Source organism: Bos taurus, chromosome 25 (assembly GCF_002263795.3).
Source record: "Bos taurus isolate L1 Dominette 01449 registration number 42190680 breed Hereford chromosome 25, ARS-UCD2.0, whole genome shotgun sequence".
In the NCBI taxonomy this organism is placed as follows: domain Eukaryota; kingdom Metazoa; phylum Chordata; class Mammalia; order Artiodactyla; family Bovidae; genus Bos; species Bos taurus.
Genome location: NC_037352.1, coordinates 33,613,945 through 33,633,452, shown reverse-complemented (window position 1 = coordinate 33,633,452; position 19,508 = coordinate 33,613,945). Strand labels below are relative to the sequence as shown.

The 19,508-nt window shown below is 60.0% G+C and overlaps 1 protein-coding gene across 3 annotated transcripts; it reads right to left on the bottom strand.

Annotated features, from left to right (window-relative positions):
* Positions 1 to 1,017: 1,017 nt before the first annotated feature.
* MLXIPL (MLX interacting protein like) lies at positions 1,018 to 19,507 on the bottom strand. Of its 3 annotated transcripts, none has more exons than XM_005225242.5 (17): positions 19,184 to 19,507; positions 15,342 to 15,448; positions 10,978 to 11,060; positions 10,722 to 10,811; positions 10,369 to 10,413; positions 9,608 to 9,809; positions 9,407 to 9,487; positions 6,404 to 6,573; positions 4,391 to 4,931; positions 4,121 to 4,188; positions 3,895 to 4,042; positions 3,617 to 3,729; positions 3,394 to 3,513; positions 3,111 to 3,238; positions 2,904 to 3,027; positions 2,083 to 2,212; positions 1,018 to 1,797 (listed from the first exon to the last, which is right to left on the bottom strand). In XM_005225242.5, the coding sequence occupies exons 1-17, from the start codon at positions 19,480 to 19,482 to the stop codon at positions 1,679 to 1,681; spliced, it is 2,568 nt and encodes an 855-aa protein (XP_005225299.2). In that variant the 5' UTR covers positions 19,483 to 19,507; the 3' UTR covers positions 1,018 to 1,678.
* Between the last annotated feature and the right edge of the window lies 1 nt (position 19,508).

Genomic DNA, 19,508 nt, shown 5'->3' with positions numbered 1-19,508 from the left:
TTTAATTTACTGGGCTGCAATGAGTCTTAGTTGTGGCATGCAGGATCTTTTAGTTCTGGCATGTGGGATCCAGCTCCCTGACCAGGGATTGAACCTGGGGCCCCTGCACTGGGAGCATCCAGTCTTAGCCACTGGACCACTAGGCAAGTACCAAAATACTTGTTAAATGGGTCAATGAAAGGAAACTCCCTGGTAGTCCAGGGGTTAGGACTCCATGCTTTCACTGCAGGGGGCGTGGCTTCAATCCCTGGTCGGGGGACTAAAAGACGGCTCAAGGTACGTGGTGTGGCTAAAAAAAAAGGATCAATGAAAGGCTTGAAGTATTGGGGCCATTTACCCCAACTGCCCATCTGCAGCATCAGTTCCTGCTAAGACATCCAGACCCGGCGACCACCCACCCTCTGCTTGCATTATCTCACATGGTGGGGTGGTCACGACCCCCCAAGGCACCTTTCTCCTTCTGGACGGTTCCGACGGACGGCCCTGTCGCTTCCACCCCGTGGTCCCGGCCCTGCCCTCCTCATGCGTGGCAGGTGCCGAGCCTCTCTGAACCTGCCCGGGACCACAGAGGGAGGATCTCCAGGCTAAGTGCTGAGTCACTCAGTCGTGTCTGACTCCGTGACCCTGTGGACTGTAGCCCGCCAGGCTCCTCTGTCCATGGGATTTCCCTGGCAAGAATACTGGAGTGGGTTGCTGTGCCCTCCTCCAGGGGAATCTTCCCGACCCAGGGATCGAACCCGAGTTTCTTAAGCCGCCTGCCTTGGCAGGAGGGTTCTTTACCACTAGTGCCACCTGGGAAGCGTCTCCCTGCTGCCACCCTTTACTCCCTGCAGCCTATTCTCAACTCTCCACCAGAGGGATCCCATTAAGGTCCCTCTGATCTTGTCCCACCCTTCAGTCAAAGCCCTCCAGGGGCTTCCAGCTCAGAGGACAAGCTAAGGTCCCCTCGTGGCCAGCGAGGCCCTCTACAAGGCCACAACCATTCTCTCTCCATCCCAGAACGAGACACACTGACAGTCCCTGACACTTTCTGTTTTTATTGATCAAGAATTCTTTACAAAATACACATACACACACGTACACACACACAAACACACACACACACAAACACACACACACACCAGATACCTGCCCTGGTTTGGTCACCCCCCTGCCCACTCTCTCCTGGGATCAGACTTTCCTGGCTTCATCCGGGGACATCACCCTGTGGCCTCTTCCCCTACCAGCGGAGGAGCACAGAGAAGGAACTTCCTTTGTTTCCCTGATTAGAAACACAGGCTGGGGCCCCACCTGTGGGGGAGCAGGTGGGAGTGACAAGGAAGCATCGCCCCCTTCCCTCTTTCAAACTCCATGAGTTGCCAGGTTAGTCTCCCAAGCACCACAGCTGCCAAGGCTTTGAGATCCTCTTCCATTCGAAGCTTCCCCATCCCCATGTTGCAGACTGAAAACTGGAGGTCCAAAGAGGGAGGAAGAGCCCCTCTTACCCGCCCCTGCAACCCCCCACCCCCACCACCCACGCCCAGATCACAGCATTAGTTGCTATAGTAGAACAGGGACTGGAACACGGTTCTTCCCAGCTTCCGGGAGATGAGAAGGAACCCTGCTTGACAGCCAGGACTCGGGGCAGGACGGAAAGTAGCCCCAGGGTAGCTGAGTGAGCAGCAGGGTCTGTCCAGCACTATAAAGATTTGCCAAGGGTGCCCTCTGTGACTGCCCGTGTGGCTTGCTCGGGTATACAGTCTGGATCCGTCAGGATGCTGGTGGATGTACTCAGCTGACGTAGGGAGTTCAGAACAGCTGGGAAAAGAGAGAGAGAGGGAGAGACACTTTCGGGGGTCAGGGGTCAATCTACACTTGGATGCTAAAGACAAAAGGATCAGGGGAGGAACTAGTTAGCAAGACTGTCAGTCAGCCCCTCCTAGGAGCTCTGTCTGCGGGTGTCCTAGTGGTCCACCCCGGAGCGTGGTGGGGGATGGACAAAAGTCTAGGCTATACTGAGGGCAGGCTGGACTGCGGTCTGAGCAGGGTGGGCCCCCCGCCCCCTGCTCTGAGGCTTGGACACTCTGCCGGGCAGGCACATACTTGGTCGGAGAGCAGGCAGGGAGCAATACTGGTCCAGCCATGCCAGGGAGGTCTGGCGGAGGCTCTGCAGGCTTGCTGTAGACACCATCCCGTTGAAGGACTCAAACAGGGGCCGGATGAGAATGCTGAACTGGAGCCAGGTCAAGGAGCAGGCCTGGCCTCTGGCTGGTACCCTCACCCACTTCACAGGAGCCCTGATCTCCAACCACTGTCCAGCCTTGAACCCCAAGGACCCCTACTGAAGCCGCCCTCCCGTCTGCCGAGGTCCTCCCGCAGCTCTCTGCTCCCTCCGCCAGCTCCCCCATGGCCTTCCCTGGGCTAGCCCCCATCCATGGGCTTCCTGCTCTGGCTCAGTCAAGGGCTTGACCAGGTCAGGGAGTGAGAGATTTGAAGTCTTCCTGAGGGTCCACCCCAGTCATCTAACTCAGAGTCTGGGCCTTCCCTGGTGGCTCAGATGGTAAAGAATGTGTCTGCCATACAGGAGACCTGGGTTCAAGCCCTGGGTGGGGAAGATCTCCTGGAGAAGGGAATGGCTACCCTCTTCAGTACTGGGTTCTCCCAAACTGCCCCTAGGACCTTCTGAGGGCAGGGCTGTGGTCCTCTCACCCAGTGGCTCCTCTTCAGTTTCCCTCCACTCCCAGCCCATCACCAGGCAATGCTGCTGGCCAAGGTGCCAGGGGGCTGGCAGGAGAGGGTAGAACTGGAGCCTCTTCCTCCAGGAGCAGCCCCGAGACCCTGCCTGGCCTGGGGAGCAGGTACTGCATCAGGTACAGCTTGATCTGGCTGCAGCACACACCGGACTGCTGGCCCAGTAAGGATACTACCCAGAACTTCCAGTTGTGCAGCGTGCGGGTCCGGACATAGTCATCGAACATGTCTCGCATTTGGTCGAACCGCTGGTGTGTGATGGGCACCCCGGTAGCAGGCAGCTGCTGCTGGCACAGGCTGGGGGCACGGGGTGGGTCAGGGCGGGGAGTCAGGCAGCAGGCCCCCTGCTGGCCCTGCACACCCTCCCTGCCCCCACCTACTTAATGGCAGCATTGAGCTCCTCGATCTGGTCCCGGAGCTGCTGGGCCTCCTCCTGCTTGGCCGCGCGCTCCTGCTGCAGCATGGCAATGTACTCGGCCGTCTTCTGCAGCGTGGTGGCCTTGCTCATCTACGGCGGCACCAACCAGGGTGGCCTTGGGTACTGGGGCCCCGGGGTGAGGCACTGGGCGGGGCGGAGGCCAGTGGGTGTGTGGAGGGCCTGGGGGTTTGGCCTTGGGTGGGTGGGTGGGGGTCCGCGTGCGGCTGGGGGGCCTGGGCACTCACCTTGAGGTTGGGCTGGGTGCTGAGTGTGCTCACCAGCCCGTGCAGCGTGTCAAAGCCCAGCTTGATGTTGAAACGCCTCTTCTGCTCCGCAGAGATGTGTGTGATGCGCCGGTTTTCTGTCTGGCGGTTGGGGGAGAGGCAAGAGAGCCGGCGTGAGCCTGGGAGGGAGCACGGGAGGGCCTGGGGTAGAGCAAACAGACCTTAGGGAAAGAACGGGTGCCACCTTGCTGTCTGGACGGCCCCGGCTCAGCATGGGTTGTGGGGGAGAGATACAGATGCTCAGGGCCCCCGGGCCCGGCAGCGAGGTCAGCTCCGCAGACAGCCGCCGCTCACCACCTGTGCCGGGGACAGATGGACTCACAGACAGACCCACACAGGGCAGAGAGTCCTGTGGCCCTGTCCCTCTTATCCTGGCCCCAGATGTCGTCCCCTACATCCCCCTTCCCCTCCTTCCATCCCGCAGACCGCCCCCCCCCACCAGCTCCTTCAACCCCTCTTTACCGCTGGGCGCTGGGGGCGAGAGCCGCTCCACTTTGGGGACAATCAGGGGCCTGGGAGGGGCCGGGGTGGCCGAGCCCGGAGGCAGTCGGGGTGGTGTGGGGGCCGGGGTCGGGGGAAAGAAGGTGCAGGGGAACTCGGGGAGAGTCTCCTGCTGAGGTGGAGAAGGGCAGAGAGTCGGGGTGAAGGCCTGGGGTGCAGTCCCACCTCCCAGTGCCCGCTGTCTTACCGGTGACCCTGGGGGCCGGAGGAGAGCGCTGGACACAAGCGGTGGCTCCAGGGCTTGCTCAGGCTTGGCTGTGCACAGACAGCATGCTGGGGGCCCCATCCATCATCTCCCAGGCCCCACCCCTCCCTTCCTAATAGCCCACACCCCTTTCGGGTTCAGGGTTAAGGACCCAGGACCTCCGGCTGAGCCAGCCCCTCACCCCCCACCCTCTAATCCCACAGGCTCTCGGTGTCTGCACTGGGTCCCCATCTCGCCGGTGGCCCCACTCACCGGCTGTCAGCAGCTGCGTGAGGCAGGGGTTGTTGCTCCCGGCAGTGGCAGTGGGGCTGGCAGTGGCAGGGGCCACGGCGGGGGCGCCGGGCTTCCGCCCTCTGGGGGTCGGGGCAGGGGGCTTGCCTCTGGGCCGCGTGCCTTGGGGTACCAGGAAGTGAGGCCCAAATGGGGTCTCCGAATAGCCGGAGGGTAGCAGGTCTATGGGGAAGGGGGCGGGGCCTGGGCCAGGCTGCGGGGTGGGTGGGAAGGCCGTGGGAGCAGACAGCCCGGACACTCCCGGGGCAGGAGGGATGGCAGGGAAAGCGAACCTGGGCGAGAAGAGGGGCTCTTCTTGCAGCAGAGCAGGCGGCGGGGCCATGGGAGGGAAGGGGGGCGGGGGACAGGGTTCCAAGCCCAGCCCCTTCGCAGGGCTAGGGTACTGGAGGAGGGGTGGGGGTGCAGGAGTGGGTGGGAGCTTGGGCTTGGGGTCTTCAGGAAGGAGGAAATCAGAGTTCAGGTAGGTGCTGGAGTCCAGGGAGCCAGGGCAGCTGCTCCGAGCCTGGTTGGGGGACAAAGAGCAGGGGAGAGAGCTGGCCTTTTGGGGGGCCTCCCAGGAAGCCTCCTGCCTGGCTGAGCTCTGGATTGGGCACTGTGGGAGTTGAATAGTCCTTGGCCTCAGACACACACATCAGGGACATTACAATCTAATGAGGGGAAAGAGTAGGGCGCATTTATACACAAATTTAAGCACGAGAAAGAGCATCAATCTTTCTGCCTGCTCATTCATGCACTAAATTATTTATCAGTCCATCCACCAACCCATCCATCCATCCACCTATTTATTCTCTCATCTATGAGCTAGCTTGTCCACCTATATTTCCACCAGCCCTCCAGGTACTAACCCATTCACCAATCCATACAACCACCTATACTTCCCGCCATCTATCCACCAGCTACATATCCATCCACCAGCCCATTTATTGATCCACCATGTACCACGTGGTTGTCGCTCAGTCGTGTCCAACTCTTTGCAACCCCCTGGACGGTAAACCCACCAGGCTCCTCTGTCCACGGGATTCTCCAGGAAAGAATACTAGAGTGGGTGGCCATTCCCTCCTCCAGGGGATCTTCCCTTCCCAGGGAATGAAGCTGGGTCTCCTGCATTGCAGGTGGATTCTTTACCATCTGAACCGCCAGAGAAGCCCTTTATTGATCCACAAAACTACTTATTCATTTACGAATCCATCCACCAGCACATCCACCCAACCAACCACTCACCTAGCTATATATACACCAACTGTACAAGCATCTACCCCCATCTACAACCCAGCGATCTATTCTCCAACACACCCACCCATTCACAGACTCATCCATTCACCGACTTGTTCAATCACTGGGCAACCATCTTTGCCTGCTGTGCATGTGCTTATGAACGGTGCTCAGGACGGGAAGACGCAATGTAGCCGTGTGAGGATGTGGTGAGTGAAGCAGAGCGCTTCCAGCAAGGAGCCCACCATCTAGTCCAGTAGACAGACCTCCAAACAACAAACCAGGACAGTGCCGGGAAAGTCTGATGATGGAGGAAAAAGGCAGCTACCCTAGCATTGGGGGGAGGGGGGGCGGGGGGCAGCACCGGATTTGGGCCTGGAGGTCCTGAGCCAAACTGACAAGAGTCACAGCTTCCTAAAGGCATGTGCCCAGCTTCCGTCTCCATGAGTTCACGCTTCTCCTCATATCCGGCGTACCGTCTACTGGTCTCTTCTGCTCAAACCTGACTCATTCACAAAGCCCAGGACTGCCCCCTCTTCCAGGAAGCCCTCCAACAAGCAGCCCAGCCCCATGCTCCTCTGTCCTCAGCCTCCCCCCCTTAACCATCTTGTCAGCCCTGCTTCACGAGGGTCTTTCCTCCCCAGCTGAACCATGCCTCCATTCTCTCTTGATGGACCAAGAACATACCCAGGAAGTACCCTGAAGGCCTCCTGGGCATGGGCAGGTGAGCTGGGCAGGGTGGGGTGAGGCGGGTGAGCTCACCTGCAGGCGGTTATGCCCTGAGAGGTGGGTCATGCCCGAGCAGGCAGGGGGCACCTCCGAGCCCAGGATCCCACTGCCGAGGACGGGGTCAGCCATGGGCCCGAAGCCGTGGGGCTCTGGGAAGTTTGACGGTGTAGGCGTCTGTGGGGGGCGGTAGTTGGTGAAGAAATCTGGAATTCAGACGCACAGGGTGGCAGCCGTCAGGGCTAAGGCCGTGGCTGGAAGCAGCGGGCTGGCCCTGTCCCCGGGCTGGGTTGGCGGTGGGGTGGGGGCCGGCAAGAGAAGGGGGCCTTCCAGGGGAGATTGTGAAACTGGGAGAGTTTCTGTCTCACTCAGGGGAAGCAGCGGCGGAGGCTTGAGTGGGATGGGCCTGAGTGGGAGACAGCTGGGGAAGGGCGTGGGGGTGTCAGCAGGACCCCAGGAAGCAGCCCTCCCACCGAGCCCCCAAACTGGTCCCCAAACTGAGGACCCATTCCACACCCCCAGACCTGGGAGCCCCAGGCCTTGTCTGCGCCTGCTGGGGACACAGAAAGTGTATTGGGGGAAGAGGGGGTGATTACAGAGTGCCAGGGAGAGAGAGGGCGAGGTCCCAAGGGGAGGAGGTCTACGATGAGGAAGGGCATCATCAGAGTGTCAGGAGGTCACGGAGTGAGTTGGGGGAGAGAGAGGTCAGAAGGGCAGTGGGTCTGGGACAAGTTGGGTCTGTTGGAAGATCAGTGGGTAGGGCTCCAAGGGTGGAGGCCAGGAGTCGGGGGTGAGAGGCCTACAGGGGTCTGAGCAGGGTCAGAGGGTGGGCTCAGAGCGGGGGCAGGGGTGAGGGGGCGCCAGAAGGCCTGAAAGAGCTGGCGGGGTGGGGGAGAGGCAGATTGTTGGAGGTGGGGGTTGTGTAAGCCCCAGGCTATTCTGGTTTTGGGAAGCAGCTGTCCGCGGCCTAACCACATCCCGGGCCTGGTCGCCGCCTGCCCACCCGCTCCCTTCCGGGCACCTTTCTCTGACCCTGAGCAGCCTTCTGTCTGCACCAGCTCCCAAGGCCTCCTGGTCTGGTCAGAGGCGACCCCACTGGCCCCAGCCACCCCGGCCAAGACAGCCGGTCAGGCTTTCTCCCAGGGGCCCCTTGAAGGAAACCCAGGAGTGGGATAAGCCGGCATCAAGCTGCGAGCCCAATGGGGTCTTATTTGTGCGTCTTACTGGACGGTGGGGCCCAGGTGTTGCTGGGCGGCTGGTTCCGCCTGTGTCCGTCTCACGTAGCGTCTGCCTGTCTGCCTCCTGCCATTGGTTGCTCTGTCTGAGCCTGTGTGTACCTGCCCTGGTGTGACTTGGCGTGTACATGTCTGCCCCATGCTCGTGTCTGTGTTTGGCTGCGTGTCTTTCTCAGCCACGAGATCAGGATTCTCCAGCCTCCCTTCAGCAGAAAGACTAGGAGGTGGAGGGTGAACGCCCACAGACCCCGCACCCCCAGGCCCACGGGGACCACGGGGATGCTCAGGGTCTCAGAGCAGCTCCCCCTCACAGCTGCCACCCACTCCCCAGAATCAGGCAGGGCTTACAGACCAGCAAGCTTAGCCCGGCCCGAGTCACCAGGGTCCCCTGGCCATAGCCGGTCCCCACCCTACCTAGGTTGGCAGAAGTCACTTCCTAGCCCCAAGCCACCCAGGGAGCCCTCCCTGGCCTGTTCCCCTCCACTGACCTGCCATCCCCCGGCTGAGCGCCACCCCCCACACCCCCCACCAAGCCCCTTCCCTCCAGAGAGTTATGGCTCCCTTCCTGGGTTTCCTCTCAAGTGAGGAGCTCTTGGGGGTCAGAGCGGCAGCTCTGAAGGCCCTGGTGCTCCGGACGCTCCCTGTATGACCCAGGCCCCCTATGGCAGGTCACCCCAGCTAGACCCCACTCCCGCAGCCACCCTGCACTTCCTAATCCGACGCTCAGATTTTTGCCCAGAGCCCCAGGGTGGGGGCCGCTGGGCTCCTACCTGTGGCAGGAGTCTGTGGGCCCCGATGGGGCCACTGCCCTCCCAGGCGGGTCTGCTCCCAGGGCACTGCCATCAACACGGCTGCAGTCCCTGCAGTGCCCCCCACCCCGCCCCCAGGCAGGGGTGGGGGTGGTTCCTCATTCCCTTGTCCCCGCCCCATGGGCCTCCACCTCTCAACTGACAGGCCGAGGACCCCGCCAGTCAGGAAAGAGTGGAGCGGTCACCAAAGCCAAGCCTTTATGCCAGGAACCCCTTTTGTGTCCCCAAGGCCTCGGCTGAAACAGGTTGGGCCCCAGAGTCCCCTAAGCGTGTGACCATCGGGAGCAGTCTCCAAGGCTGAAAGCTGAGTGAAGAAAACAAAGTGGGAAGAAAGCTGCCGTGAAGACCAAGAGACATTTGTCCACGTGTGCTGTACAGGCGGGATGTCTCTGGAGGGACACGAGACACCAGTGCCCGGTGGCCCTGGGGCTCAGGAGAGGGAGGTAGGGCAAAGGGCTACTTTAAAGAATGCTTTATAAGATAAGATTCCTGGGATTAAAAAAAAAAAATTACATAGGAGGAGAGAAGTGGGTGAGCTCTAGATGAAAGAATGGCCAAGAGTTGATAAATGTTGATGTTGGTGAGGGTTCCATGGGGATTCTCTCTCCCTACCTGTGTGGATGCTTGAAATGTTCTTTAATAAATAGTTCTTAAAAATGAGTTATATAAATACGAATAAACAGGCTCAAACAAAGGAGAGGGATCAAAGCCCTTCTCTCCCTTGAGAGAGTCCATGCTTTCCTGTGAACTCCCCAGAGCTTGTGGCTTCAATGGACCTGATCCCCTGTCCCCCGCCAGGTACCCTGATCTCACAGGAGGCTACTCTGGCTGTATCCCAAGGCCCAGACAAAGGGAGACCAGGAAGATCCCTCAGAAATCACCCAGATCATCTACCCTTTCAGAGGGGCCTGGGACCAGCCTGAAGTCTCAGTCATACTGGGGCCTTCCTACCACTGATCTGTGGCCGCCCACCCAGGGGGCGGGGCCTGGCCCACCTGAGATCTCCATGAAGTCATCCAGGCTGGGCTGCAGCGGCGTCAGGTCTGGCTGGATCATGTCAGCATTGCCCACGTAGGCTGGAAGGGGGCAGGGATGATGTCAGGAGCATTGGGCAGGGTGGAGGTACCCATGCCTGGCCATCTGCCCCTGGCTGCCTGGATCCCTTCAGGCCTCCCTTCCCTGGTGCAGGCCCTCACCATCCTCGGGGGGCAGCTGCAGGGGTGTGGGGGTGGGCTGCGTCATGGTGAAGAGTGTGTCAGAGATGTCAGACAGAAAGCAATTGAGATCCAGAAGCTGGCGCCCGCTGGGCTCCTCCTCTGGGCCCCCCAGCAGCACGGGTACCACGCTGGTGAAGAGCTGCTCGCACCATCGCTCCGGTGGCTGCCACCCCACTTCCGCCTGGGGAGACAGAGCCGTCAGCAGCCCCAGGAGACCCCACCACCACCACCCCATTCCTTACAGGCCTGGAGACCCAGGGCTCTCCTACTGCCCCTGGGTCTTCCAGGTTGCCCCCTGCCTGAGGGGAGGGGGTGATCAGCCATCTAGACAGGCTGCTCTACTCTCCTCTCCTCTCTCTGGTGGACTCAAATTTGCTGCCTGAAAGGCTAGGGTCACCGCACTGGCCTCTGACAACTCTCCCCAGGAGATAGACTGAGATGGGCTTGCCAAAAAGCTAAGGGTCCCCTCCTTCCTCCTGCATTTTCCCCTACCTGGGACCCCGGTTCTTACAGCCCTCTGTTCTCCCATGCCTCCCCACCACTTTGCTTAGTCAACCAGAAGTCTTGGGGTCTTCCCACTACTGCACTCCAAGGCTGCCCTCCCATGGGAAGAAGAGGTCGATTCACCAACCACAGGACAGCAGCGACGCCACTCCCCTGCCCTCCCTCCCGCATCCCACTGCCACTGCCTAGCCCACCCAAGGGCAACCGTCCATCCTCTGGGTCCAGGGAGCACCCACCTGCTTTGGGGCAAGGAGATCCCCTTCCCGACTGGACTTACGGAGCTGCGGGAACACACAGAGGGGGACACTGAACCCTCTGCCCCCATCCATCCCTCCCGGCCAAGGCCTCCCCTACTCTCGGGCTCCCCCTCAGATACACCAGATCCCTCGCGGCCCCTCAGGAGCTCTTTGGCGTTAAGGAGGCTGCGAGGAGGTCCTGTGGCCACGCGGTGGCACTGTCGGCCTGGGTCTTAGTGGAGGGCCGGTGGGAGGTGGGTGGTGCAGGGTGTGTGGGAGGAGGGCGTTCCCCCAGGGCTCTTGCAAGCGACGCGGTGGCAAGGGAAAGGGTCTTCCCCGCCGCGCCCACTGACCCGCTTCTTGTAGTAGATGCGCCACTTGTGGTACTCGCGCATCACCACCTCGATGCGCCGCTTCCAGTAATTTCCCTCCAAGACGACGGCCTGGGGAGGGCCGAGAAGGGGCCTCAGTGCGGGGGTAGCACTGACCCCACCCTCACCCCAGTCTCCCTCTGGCCCAGTCCCCTCCCGCTCAGCACAAGGAGTGATGGGCAGGAGGGGGCCCGGTTCGGCAGGGCGGCAGGTGATTGGTCCAGTTGGTCTCGGCTACCTGCGGTTTCCGGTGCTCATCAGCCTCAGGCCCCTGCAGGGGGGTCACGAAGCCACACACGGGGCTCTTCCTCCGCTCCACATCTGAGAGAAGGGGGCCAGGTCAGGGGTGCCCAGCTCCCTCATCTGCCACACTATGAAATCCTGCCAGGCCTTCCATGCTCAGATTAAGTGCCACCTCCTCCAGGAAGGCTTCCAGGCTGCTCTGGCCCTCCCAGATCTCCCTTTTCTATGAGACCCTGTGACACAAACTTCCCACGCGCCATCTGCTCCTTTGAGAGCTTAGGAGGTGTGCAGGCAATGCTTGCTGAGTGGGAACTGTGGGGCCACAGGGAATGAATTGTCCAGAGAAGGTCTTGGTCAGGCTGGCTGGCTAAAGGTCCAGAGCCTTGGTCCCTGCCTCAAGGTGCCCATTCCCATCTCAGAGAACCATCCCTGCTCCACTTTAGGCCATCTGCCTGAGCCCTTTCTCCGCCTCCTCCTCTCCCATCCCTGTCTCCAGCCTTGATCTCTCCCCAAGCTCCTATTTGGCCAATAAACAAGTGCCAGGCTCTCCTTTACCTCTCAAACCTTCCCTTTGGCTTTCCTCCCAAACTCTGGAAGAGCTGTCACTCGCCACCTCCACTTCCACGTCTCCCAGTGGCATGGGCACTCCTATACCCCAGCATCTCTTCCCACACTCACCCCGCTGACCCTGCTCCTGAACTCAAGGCTCTGGCCCTCCCCAGCCCCATGCTCCTTGACCTTGGCTTCAGGGCAACCCCCTCCTCCTCCCCAGGCCCCAGGAGACTTCCCTCTGTTCTCCTGTCTCCCTGACCACTTTTCACTGGCCCTGCTGCCAGCCCCACCCCAACCTCTGACATCCTGCTCCTTTGCAGCTTCAGACTCATCTTCCAGCTGCCTGGGGGAACCTCCACTAGACTGTCTCAAAACATCCCTCTCAGATGTTTGGGGACTTCCCTGCCAAGCCAGAGCCTCCTCTGGACTGCCCACCTGGCCTCCCAGTGACCCAACCTCCCATCACCTCCCAGCGTCCCCATCTAATCCATGGACTGACCCTCTCAGCCTCAAGGATGTGTGACATTGCTTCCACCATCCCCTCCCCTCCATATGCTCTCTGTCACCCCCTGGTCTGGTGTCATTTCTCACCTAGGCCTCCCTGACTCCAGCCTCACCCTCTCCAGTTCACCCTCCTCTGTGGCCAGGTCAGTTCTTCCTACCTCACTGGCAGTACAGGCCTAAAAGCCTCCATGGTTCCCTGAACCTCCTAGATAAAGTCCACGCCCCCTAGCCTGACTCCCAAGCCCCTGTGACTGGCCCCGCTGCTTCTCCTGCCTTTCTATCTCCTTCACAGGCCCCGCCTGGAAGCCAGACACCCACCCCACCCCCTGCCCCAGCAGCCCTGTGGTTTTATTCTATGCAGAATGCCTTTCCCTTCCCTCCTTTGCTTCATCTACCCACATCTATGCCCCCATCAGGATAGCTCAGGACACTCTCTCTTCTGGGAAGCCTTTCTTCATCTGAAACAACCCCTCGGTCCCACCTGCCTCACTCTCCGCCCTGCCTCGGCCATCTCTCTGCATGCTGGCCTCTCTGCTGGGAGTGAAAGCAGGGGCAGTGCCCTTTAGCCCCAAATCCTTGCATCTGGCACAGAACTTGGCAAACAGCAGGCCTTTAGAACCCTGGAACCCGCCCCCCCCGACCCCACCCCATGATGAAGTGACTTTTCCTGGCAATCTTAACAAAGAGGACTTCTGGGGTGTCCGTGGGGCCCATCCTGCTTCAACCCACAGCCAGCTTCCTCTGACACAGAGGAGGGGGTGCCACCTGACCAGGGAATTTCTTGGGAACTTCAGCATCATTTACAAAGTTCTGTCCTAAAGGACATTCTCCAAGACTATCCCTGTGGGAGTGGGGATGGGAGTTGTCCCAGTTGCTAAGCTCGGCTTGAACAGAAAGCAAAGGGAGGGCCCTTGGTTGTGTGAACTCCCGGGGATGAGAGCAAGGAGGATCTCAGGGTCTCTGCTCCTGGCTTCATCGTTGAGGATATGAGCCAGGAAAGATCGGGCTTGTCCAGGGTCCACAGAGAGTCAGCGCTGAGCAGGCCTGGTCAGGCTCTGCCCTCCCCAACCCGGTGACCCTGTGCTCTGGATGGAAGGGCAGGGATCGTGTGACTTCCTAGGGCTGGGGCATGCTTTACCTAACAATGGTAAATTCATCGGTTCGTGCGGCCTCCTAGCCCCTTGCACCTGTGCTGGGACAAGGGACCCATGGAGGAATCAGGGATGAACCTCCCAGCTTATGGGGAGAGACAAGGAAAGCACACACATCACAAGAGCTAAAGCAGGGTGGCAGGTCTGCCCAGGAGAGGCCCTGGGAGCTCAGAGGTAATACGACGATTTATGGAAAAAGGATTTTGTGGAAAAAGAAGGGAGCTCAGAGGCCCAGAGCCTGCCCAAAGGAGGCAGGTGTGAAGGGGAGGAGCCAGGCAGCCTCCCAGCAAACCCACTCCTCCACGTTTCCTGAAGCCCACTTTCAAACCTTCCGGGCTCAGGAAGGAGGAGTCCTGATACTGGGTTTCAGGCCTGCTGTGTGCTGTGGTTATTATCACAATAATAGTAATCAATCCCAGCATTCACCTGAAGGGAGCCCTTGTGTGTGTCAGGCCCTGTGATCATCTGTCTTGCTGAAAACCCACAGCAAGCCCGAGCAAGAGGGTGTATTATGATTCCCACTGTACAGATGAGCAAGCTCCAGCTGGGGGAGGCGAGGGCCTTGCCCAAGGTCCCAGAGCTAGGACGTGCGAGAACTTGACTCAACTGCCCTGACTCGGAACTCGGGGTCCTTCCATCAGCTTGTGCCATAGTCTGGGTGAGGACCCCTGCCTGGCGTCAGAAATTCCTTCTGCAGAGAGAGAAGGGTTTGCATCCCATCCTGCTTTGGAGGGAAAGCCTAGAGGGGACAACCTCAGGATGGCATGGGGTGGTGAGGGAAGTTAGAGACTCCTTCTCCCCCTAGCCCACCAGCTTCCTGGTTTGGGCAGGGCCTGTCCTGAACATTCTCACTGGAAGCCAGTCAGCTGGGAGCAGTGGAAGGGGCATTGGGCTGAGCTGGAGAGCCCTGAACTCACAGCCAGTCATAGCTCTGCTCCTTTTATGCTCCGTCACCCCGAACACGTCAGTATTCATGCCTGGAGAATCCCCATGGACAGAGGAGCCTGGCGGGCTACAGTCCATGGGGTGGCAAAGAGTCGGACACGACTGAGCAACTAAGCACCTACACCCTGAACAAGTCACTCGCCTTCTGGGCCTCACCTGCTCATCCATAAAATGGGGGTAATAATAACCTGTCTCCCAAGGTTGCTTGGAAGCCTTAAGTAAGATGATTTATGAACCTGCCAGGCACATAAGGCAAATAGAAACCAAAAAACAAAACAAAACAACAAAAAAAACCACTCCTTTTCTCTGCTTGAATGGAACCCAGTGGGGCCAGTACAGAGAATACATGGGTGAGCCCTTGTGGGCTGTGTGTTCCCAGCTCAGCACAGCCTTCGATCCTGCAGGAGGACCTTACTGAGCTGGACAAGGTCCAGCACGGGATTGACCGGCCTCTCAGCCTCTGCTGCCCTGCCATCGGGGATGGGTGGATTTTGCATCCCCAAATGAATGACCATGACTTCCTCAAGGGTACATCAGGTTCAACCATCATTTATTAAGCTCCAGCTTTGTGCCAGGCCTGTTCATACCTGTGACCCCCATGCCAGCCATGAAAGTTAGGACTCTTGGCCTCCTTTTATAGATGAGGAAATGGGTTCAGAGAGGTCAGACAACTTGCCTGCAGTCACACAGCCAGCAAGGGCCAGAGATTGGGTGGGAAACCAGCCCTGGGTGACTCTGAAACCAGAGTCCCTTCCACTCGACCACGTGGCCTCTCTGGGCTCCCTCCCCTCAAATCTCGATGGCAGAGCGGGCACCTAAGGACCTCACGGGATAGCTGGTGGAGACCCACCAGGATCTGAGTTTCCCCTTTGCGATTGGCCCAGATAGTGCTGAACGCTTCTTTCTACCCTGGCATTTGAGGTGCCTGACTACACTAATGGGGTGCAGAATGGGCTTTCAACTGTTCCCCCATCTCAGCCCACTTTAGGACTTCTAAGGGGTGACTCCTGCTGTGCCCAGCTTCACAGTGGGGAGCACCCTTCGGGACAGACATGTCCCCCGTGACCCTCTGAGTTTAGAAGCTGTCGAGGGGTACTTATGCTGGGGACCCCAGTCTCCCCCGAGGTGCTCTGCTGGAGCCGGTGTTGAGGGTGCCCAGGGCAGCCCCCGCGTCAGCCCTCCTGCCGGGCCCGTGGTGCCCACTCACACTGGATGTACCAGGCCCTCCAGATGGCGTTGTTGAGGCGGATCTTGTCCCGGCACAGCAGCTTGAGGCCTTTGAAATTCTTCCACTTGGGAGAAACCAGCTTGCCACTGTCAGAGGGAGAGGGCTGGGTCAGGGTGCAGGTGTGGAAAGTTGAAGGGGGTGGTGGGCTCCACTCTCTTCCTGGGCCCTGGGGCACTCATCTATGGTGGGCCATGTGAGGGACCACCCCCAAATCCTGCCCCTCACTCTTACCTGCCTGAAATGACTACCTTTAAAATATTATCCCAGGCCCCACTCCAGGCCTCTGTGTTCCTCTGGCGAGACCTGCTGAGACCTGTTTCTGAGCTCAGTCCTCGGAATGACAACGTCTGTCCATTTCTTACTGAAGAAAACTGAGGGTCAGGAAGTAAAGGGGACGTGCCCAAGGACACGTGGTGGAATCTCACTCAGGCCCTGTGTTTTTTTTCTCCATCCATCTCACTGGCCCCCTGAGCCCCCGGGGGGTGGGTAGGGTTTGTCTGAGTACAGAGGGAACGGGTTCACCACAGGCGACCTCCAGGCAGCCAGCCACTGCCTTTTCGCTGCCTGTCTGGTGTCTGCCCAGCCCAAAACCCCCGCATGGCAACCTGGACTGAGCTGGAAGGTACTGTTTCCCAGAGTATGCGCAACATGACCGCCACCAGGGCCCAAAGGAAGGCAGCTAGGATGGTGGAGTGATGGGCAGGGGCTGAGACCCTGACCCTGACCCAGGTAGTCAATCAAATCCACAGGATGGACTGGGCTCCACCAGGTGAGGGGCTTGACTCTCAGGGTCCTGATGGTCGCAGGCCAAGTCTGCCACCCCCAAGGAGCAGGCCTAGGAGGTCAAGATGTTCAGGGTCTTAGGACCCCTGCTGGTCCCTCCCTCTTCCCTTTTCCCTCCTTCCTCATGGTTCACCAGCTAGGGTAATATATGAGTCCCCTCTGGCCCACCTTCTCTTGCTCACATGGAAGGCTGAGGCCCCAAGGCTTAGTCTTCCAGAAGACCGGGCCTGCCCTCTCTGGGGGCCTCTCTGGCAGGCTGGCTCCTACAGCCCCTTGAGTACCTGAGTCACTGGGTCCCCTCTGCTCTCTGGTCTCCCAGCTCCTGTGTTTGCTTTGGGGTGGGGTGGGGGGACCGCTACCCCAGGGCACAACAGGCCTCATTACCCAAATAGGGTACATGGCCCAAGCACCCAGCCTTCTGACTGCCCACCCCCATCCCTCCTAAGTTAGGTAAACACCATCTGTCCAGTAGGGAGACAGACAGAGGGGGCACTCTGATACCTCCCGGGCCAGCTTCTTTTGTGGCACCTGGGGGGGTATTCCTGAGTTTGTGGCCCCAGCCTGTATCCCAGCAACCTCCCAGCCCACTCTGATCACCCAGTGCCCGCCCCCATCCCCCACCTGCCTCCCTCCCTCTGCCACTTCCCCACTGGGGTTGTAGTGTCTGTGGCCAGGCAGGGCTCGGGGAGGTGAGACAGTGACATCCAAGCCCAGGAGGAAAGGATTTGGCTGGGAGGGGAGGAGAGGGGCCCAGCCTGGAGCAAAGAGCCTGTGGCCAGAGTTCAAAGGATTTTTTATGACCAATAGAAATTCTGGGAATTTAGGGAATGAGAAGACGAAAATGCAGAACTCCACCCCTCACCCCACGTGTGTACCTTGCAGAAATTCCTTTAGAGTTTTCCCTGATAACGTCCTGTTTGTTCTCACTCATCCCTGAGGCCATTCTTTCCTTAGCCAGCCAGCTCTGACCATGAACAGGTATTTTCTCAGAACTTTCAGAACTTGCCTCCCTGAGACTGCCACCCACAGAACCGTGCAACACGGGGCTCCTGCCCATGAGAGCGAGCCTCTCTCTGCCCACACGGCCCTGCTGAGGGTGAGAGCTGACCAGACGTCCTCAGGCTGTCCCTCGGGGTCAAACTGACCAGTTCCACCCAGCACCCCTGGCCCCCCTGCCTTGCTGTCCCTCCCCATCTATTTTCTCTCTTGGGACACCCCAGCTTCATCACTGCTCTCCCCTCCAAGGAACCCCTATAATTAGAAGTCTTTACGGGCTAAAAACACTGTCCGTGTCTGACTCTCAGTTTTTCCCTCTGCCAAATGGGAGAATTCAAGAGTCCTCTGGTACTGAGCCACTCCCATCCCTACTCCTTAGGCCCCCACTCAGGGCCAGCCACAGAGATGGAATATTCTTGGTGTTTAGGGAGAAAGCCCAAATCTCCCTACCCCAGCTTCCCCTAACTGGGGTCACAACAGTGTCATCAGCCTCCTAGTGGGGGTGGTTCTGGGAGTGGACTCTGTCCCCTGCCTGGCCTTCTCCCCTGAATCTCCCCTTTGGGTCACCCATGGTCTGTGATGGGGGGGGGGTCGGGGGGTGGGCCTGAGCCAGCCCAGGCAGAGCAGTGTGTGGTATAAAGCAAGAAGCATAAGTTGGGAATGGGTGGGAAAAGGGGACCCTGGAGGACCCTGGGAGCAGGTGCTCCCCCTGGCTGGACCCCACATCCGGTGTCCCGTGACCTTAGATGCCCTGTCCCCTGAAGTCCCGTGATGTCCGAGGAGGGGAGGGAGGAATGGGATGGGAATTTGAACTTTCCACACAGGTCTTGCTCTCTGGGCGATCATATTGCAACATGACCTGGGCCCGAGGCCAGAGCGTGTGGGCCAAGGTTACAAAGCGTCCAGCCAATGGGGTCCAGGCTGGGAGCCGCAGCAGGGGGTGGGCAACACTCCCCCGTAATCCCCACCCCTGCTCCCCGGCTCCCAGTCAGTGCCGTCTCTAGCCAGCAGTTCTCAGAAGAGGAGGAGGCGCCGTAGAGGAAGAGGAATATTTGCACAGAGAAAAGATCAAGGCCGGCCGATCCCCCTTTCTCTCCTACGGGTTTTCGGTTGATAATTTATCCTGGTCCCTCCGCTCCGGGGAACTTTGCTCCGGGGCACCGAGCCAGGACCCTGGTTCGCGCCCTCCCTTGGGACACAGGCGTGGAACTGGGGCCGGGCGCGGCCGGCGTGCTCTGCGACGCGCCGAGCAGGGGTCCTAGGCAATATTAGGCGCAGAACCTCGCGCGGCGACTAGGGGAGGCGATCCCAGACACCCCCCTCCCAGACCCCGGTTCCCCGGGACCAGCCCTGCGCAGCCTGTATCACCCCCTGCCGGACCCCGCTGGGAAACTGCGAGGGAGCGCCTCCTGGGTCCTCCCCAGGCACTCTCTTCCCGCCACCCTCGACCCAGGAGGTTAAGAACAGGTTAATTGTCCCGCAATCGAGGGGTGCAGGGTGGACGTGAGACTGGGTTTCAATCGACGTTGGCTGTGAACTGGGACAACCAAGGCGCGAGGAGTATCGCGCGGGTGCAAGAAGAGTCGGCCAGGGCAGGGGCTTCTGTATTGGGAGCAGAAGGCTGCAGGTGGTCGGGTGGAGTGACCCCCGGGGTGAACGGTGGCATGTTAGGACCGCCTAGGGTCCTGGGAGTGCGAGGGATGCCCTGTTGGCATTCTTTGGGGGCGGAGGGGTCAGGACTAGGAGAGAGGGGCCGGAGCGGGGCCTCCGGAGGTCGAGGCGGAGGGCAGGAGGTCCCTGCCCTACGGAGGGAGTCTTGGTGGAGAGAAATGGGAACCCGGGAGGGATGCAAGTCGGGGGGCCAAGTGGAAAGGGCGGGATCAGAGACACTCCGGGGTGGAGGAGAAGAAGGGATCCAGGATGTGGCCCGAGTCTCTGAGAACAGCCGGACCAAGGCTTGGGGCCGAGTGGGTTGGCCGGGAGCCCCAGAGCGAGGTCCCGCCGTGGAGGGCCGAGGCTGTCGGCTCCGGAGCCGCCCTCACCTGTAGGCCAGGCTCATGCACTCGAACAGGCGGGTGAGTGTGGGGTCGATGCTGCGCGGCCCGAAGTCGGCGTGCCCCAGGGACCCTTCCTGGTCGCGCCGCCGGGTCAGTGAGTCGCTGTGCGGCGACGACACCATGAAGTGACCGCTGTGGATGACCTGCGAGCGAAGCAGCCCACCCGCGCTGCGCCGGGTATTCGGGTCCTCCGAGTCTGTGTCTGAGTCCGAATCCGGGCTGGGGACGACCCGCGGGCCTTGCAAGCCCGCGACCAGACCCGCCAGCGCCCCGGCCATGGTCATCGCCGCCGCCGCCTAGCCTGGGCTCG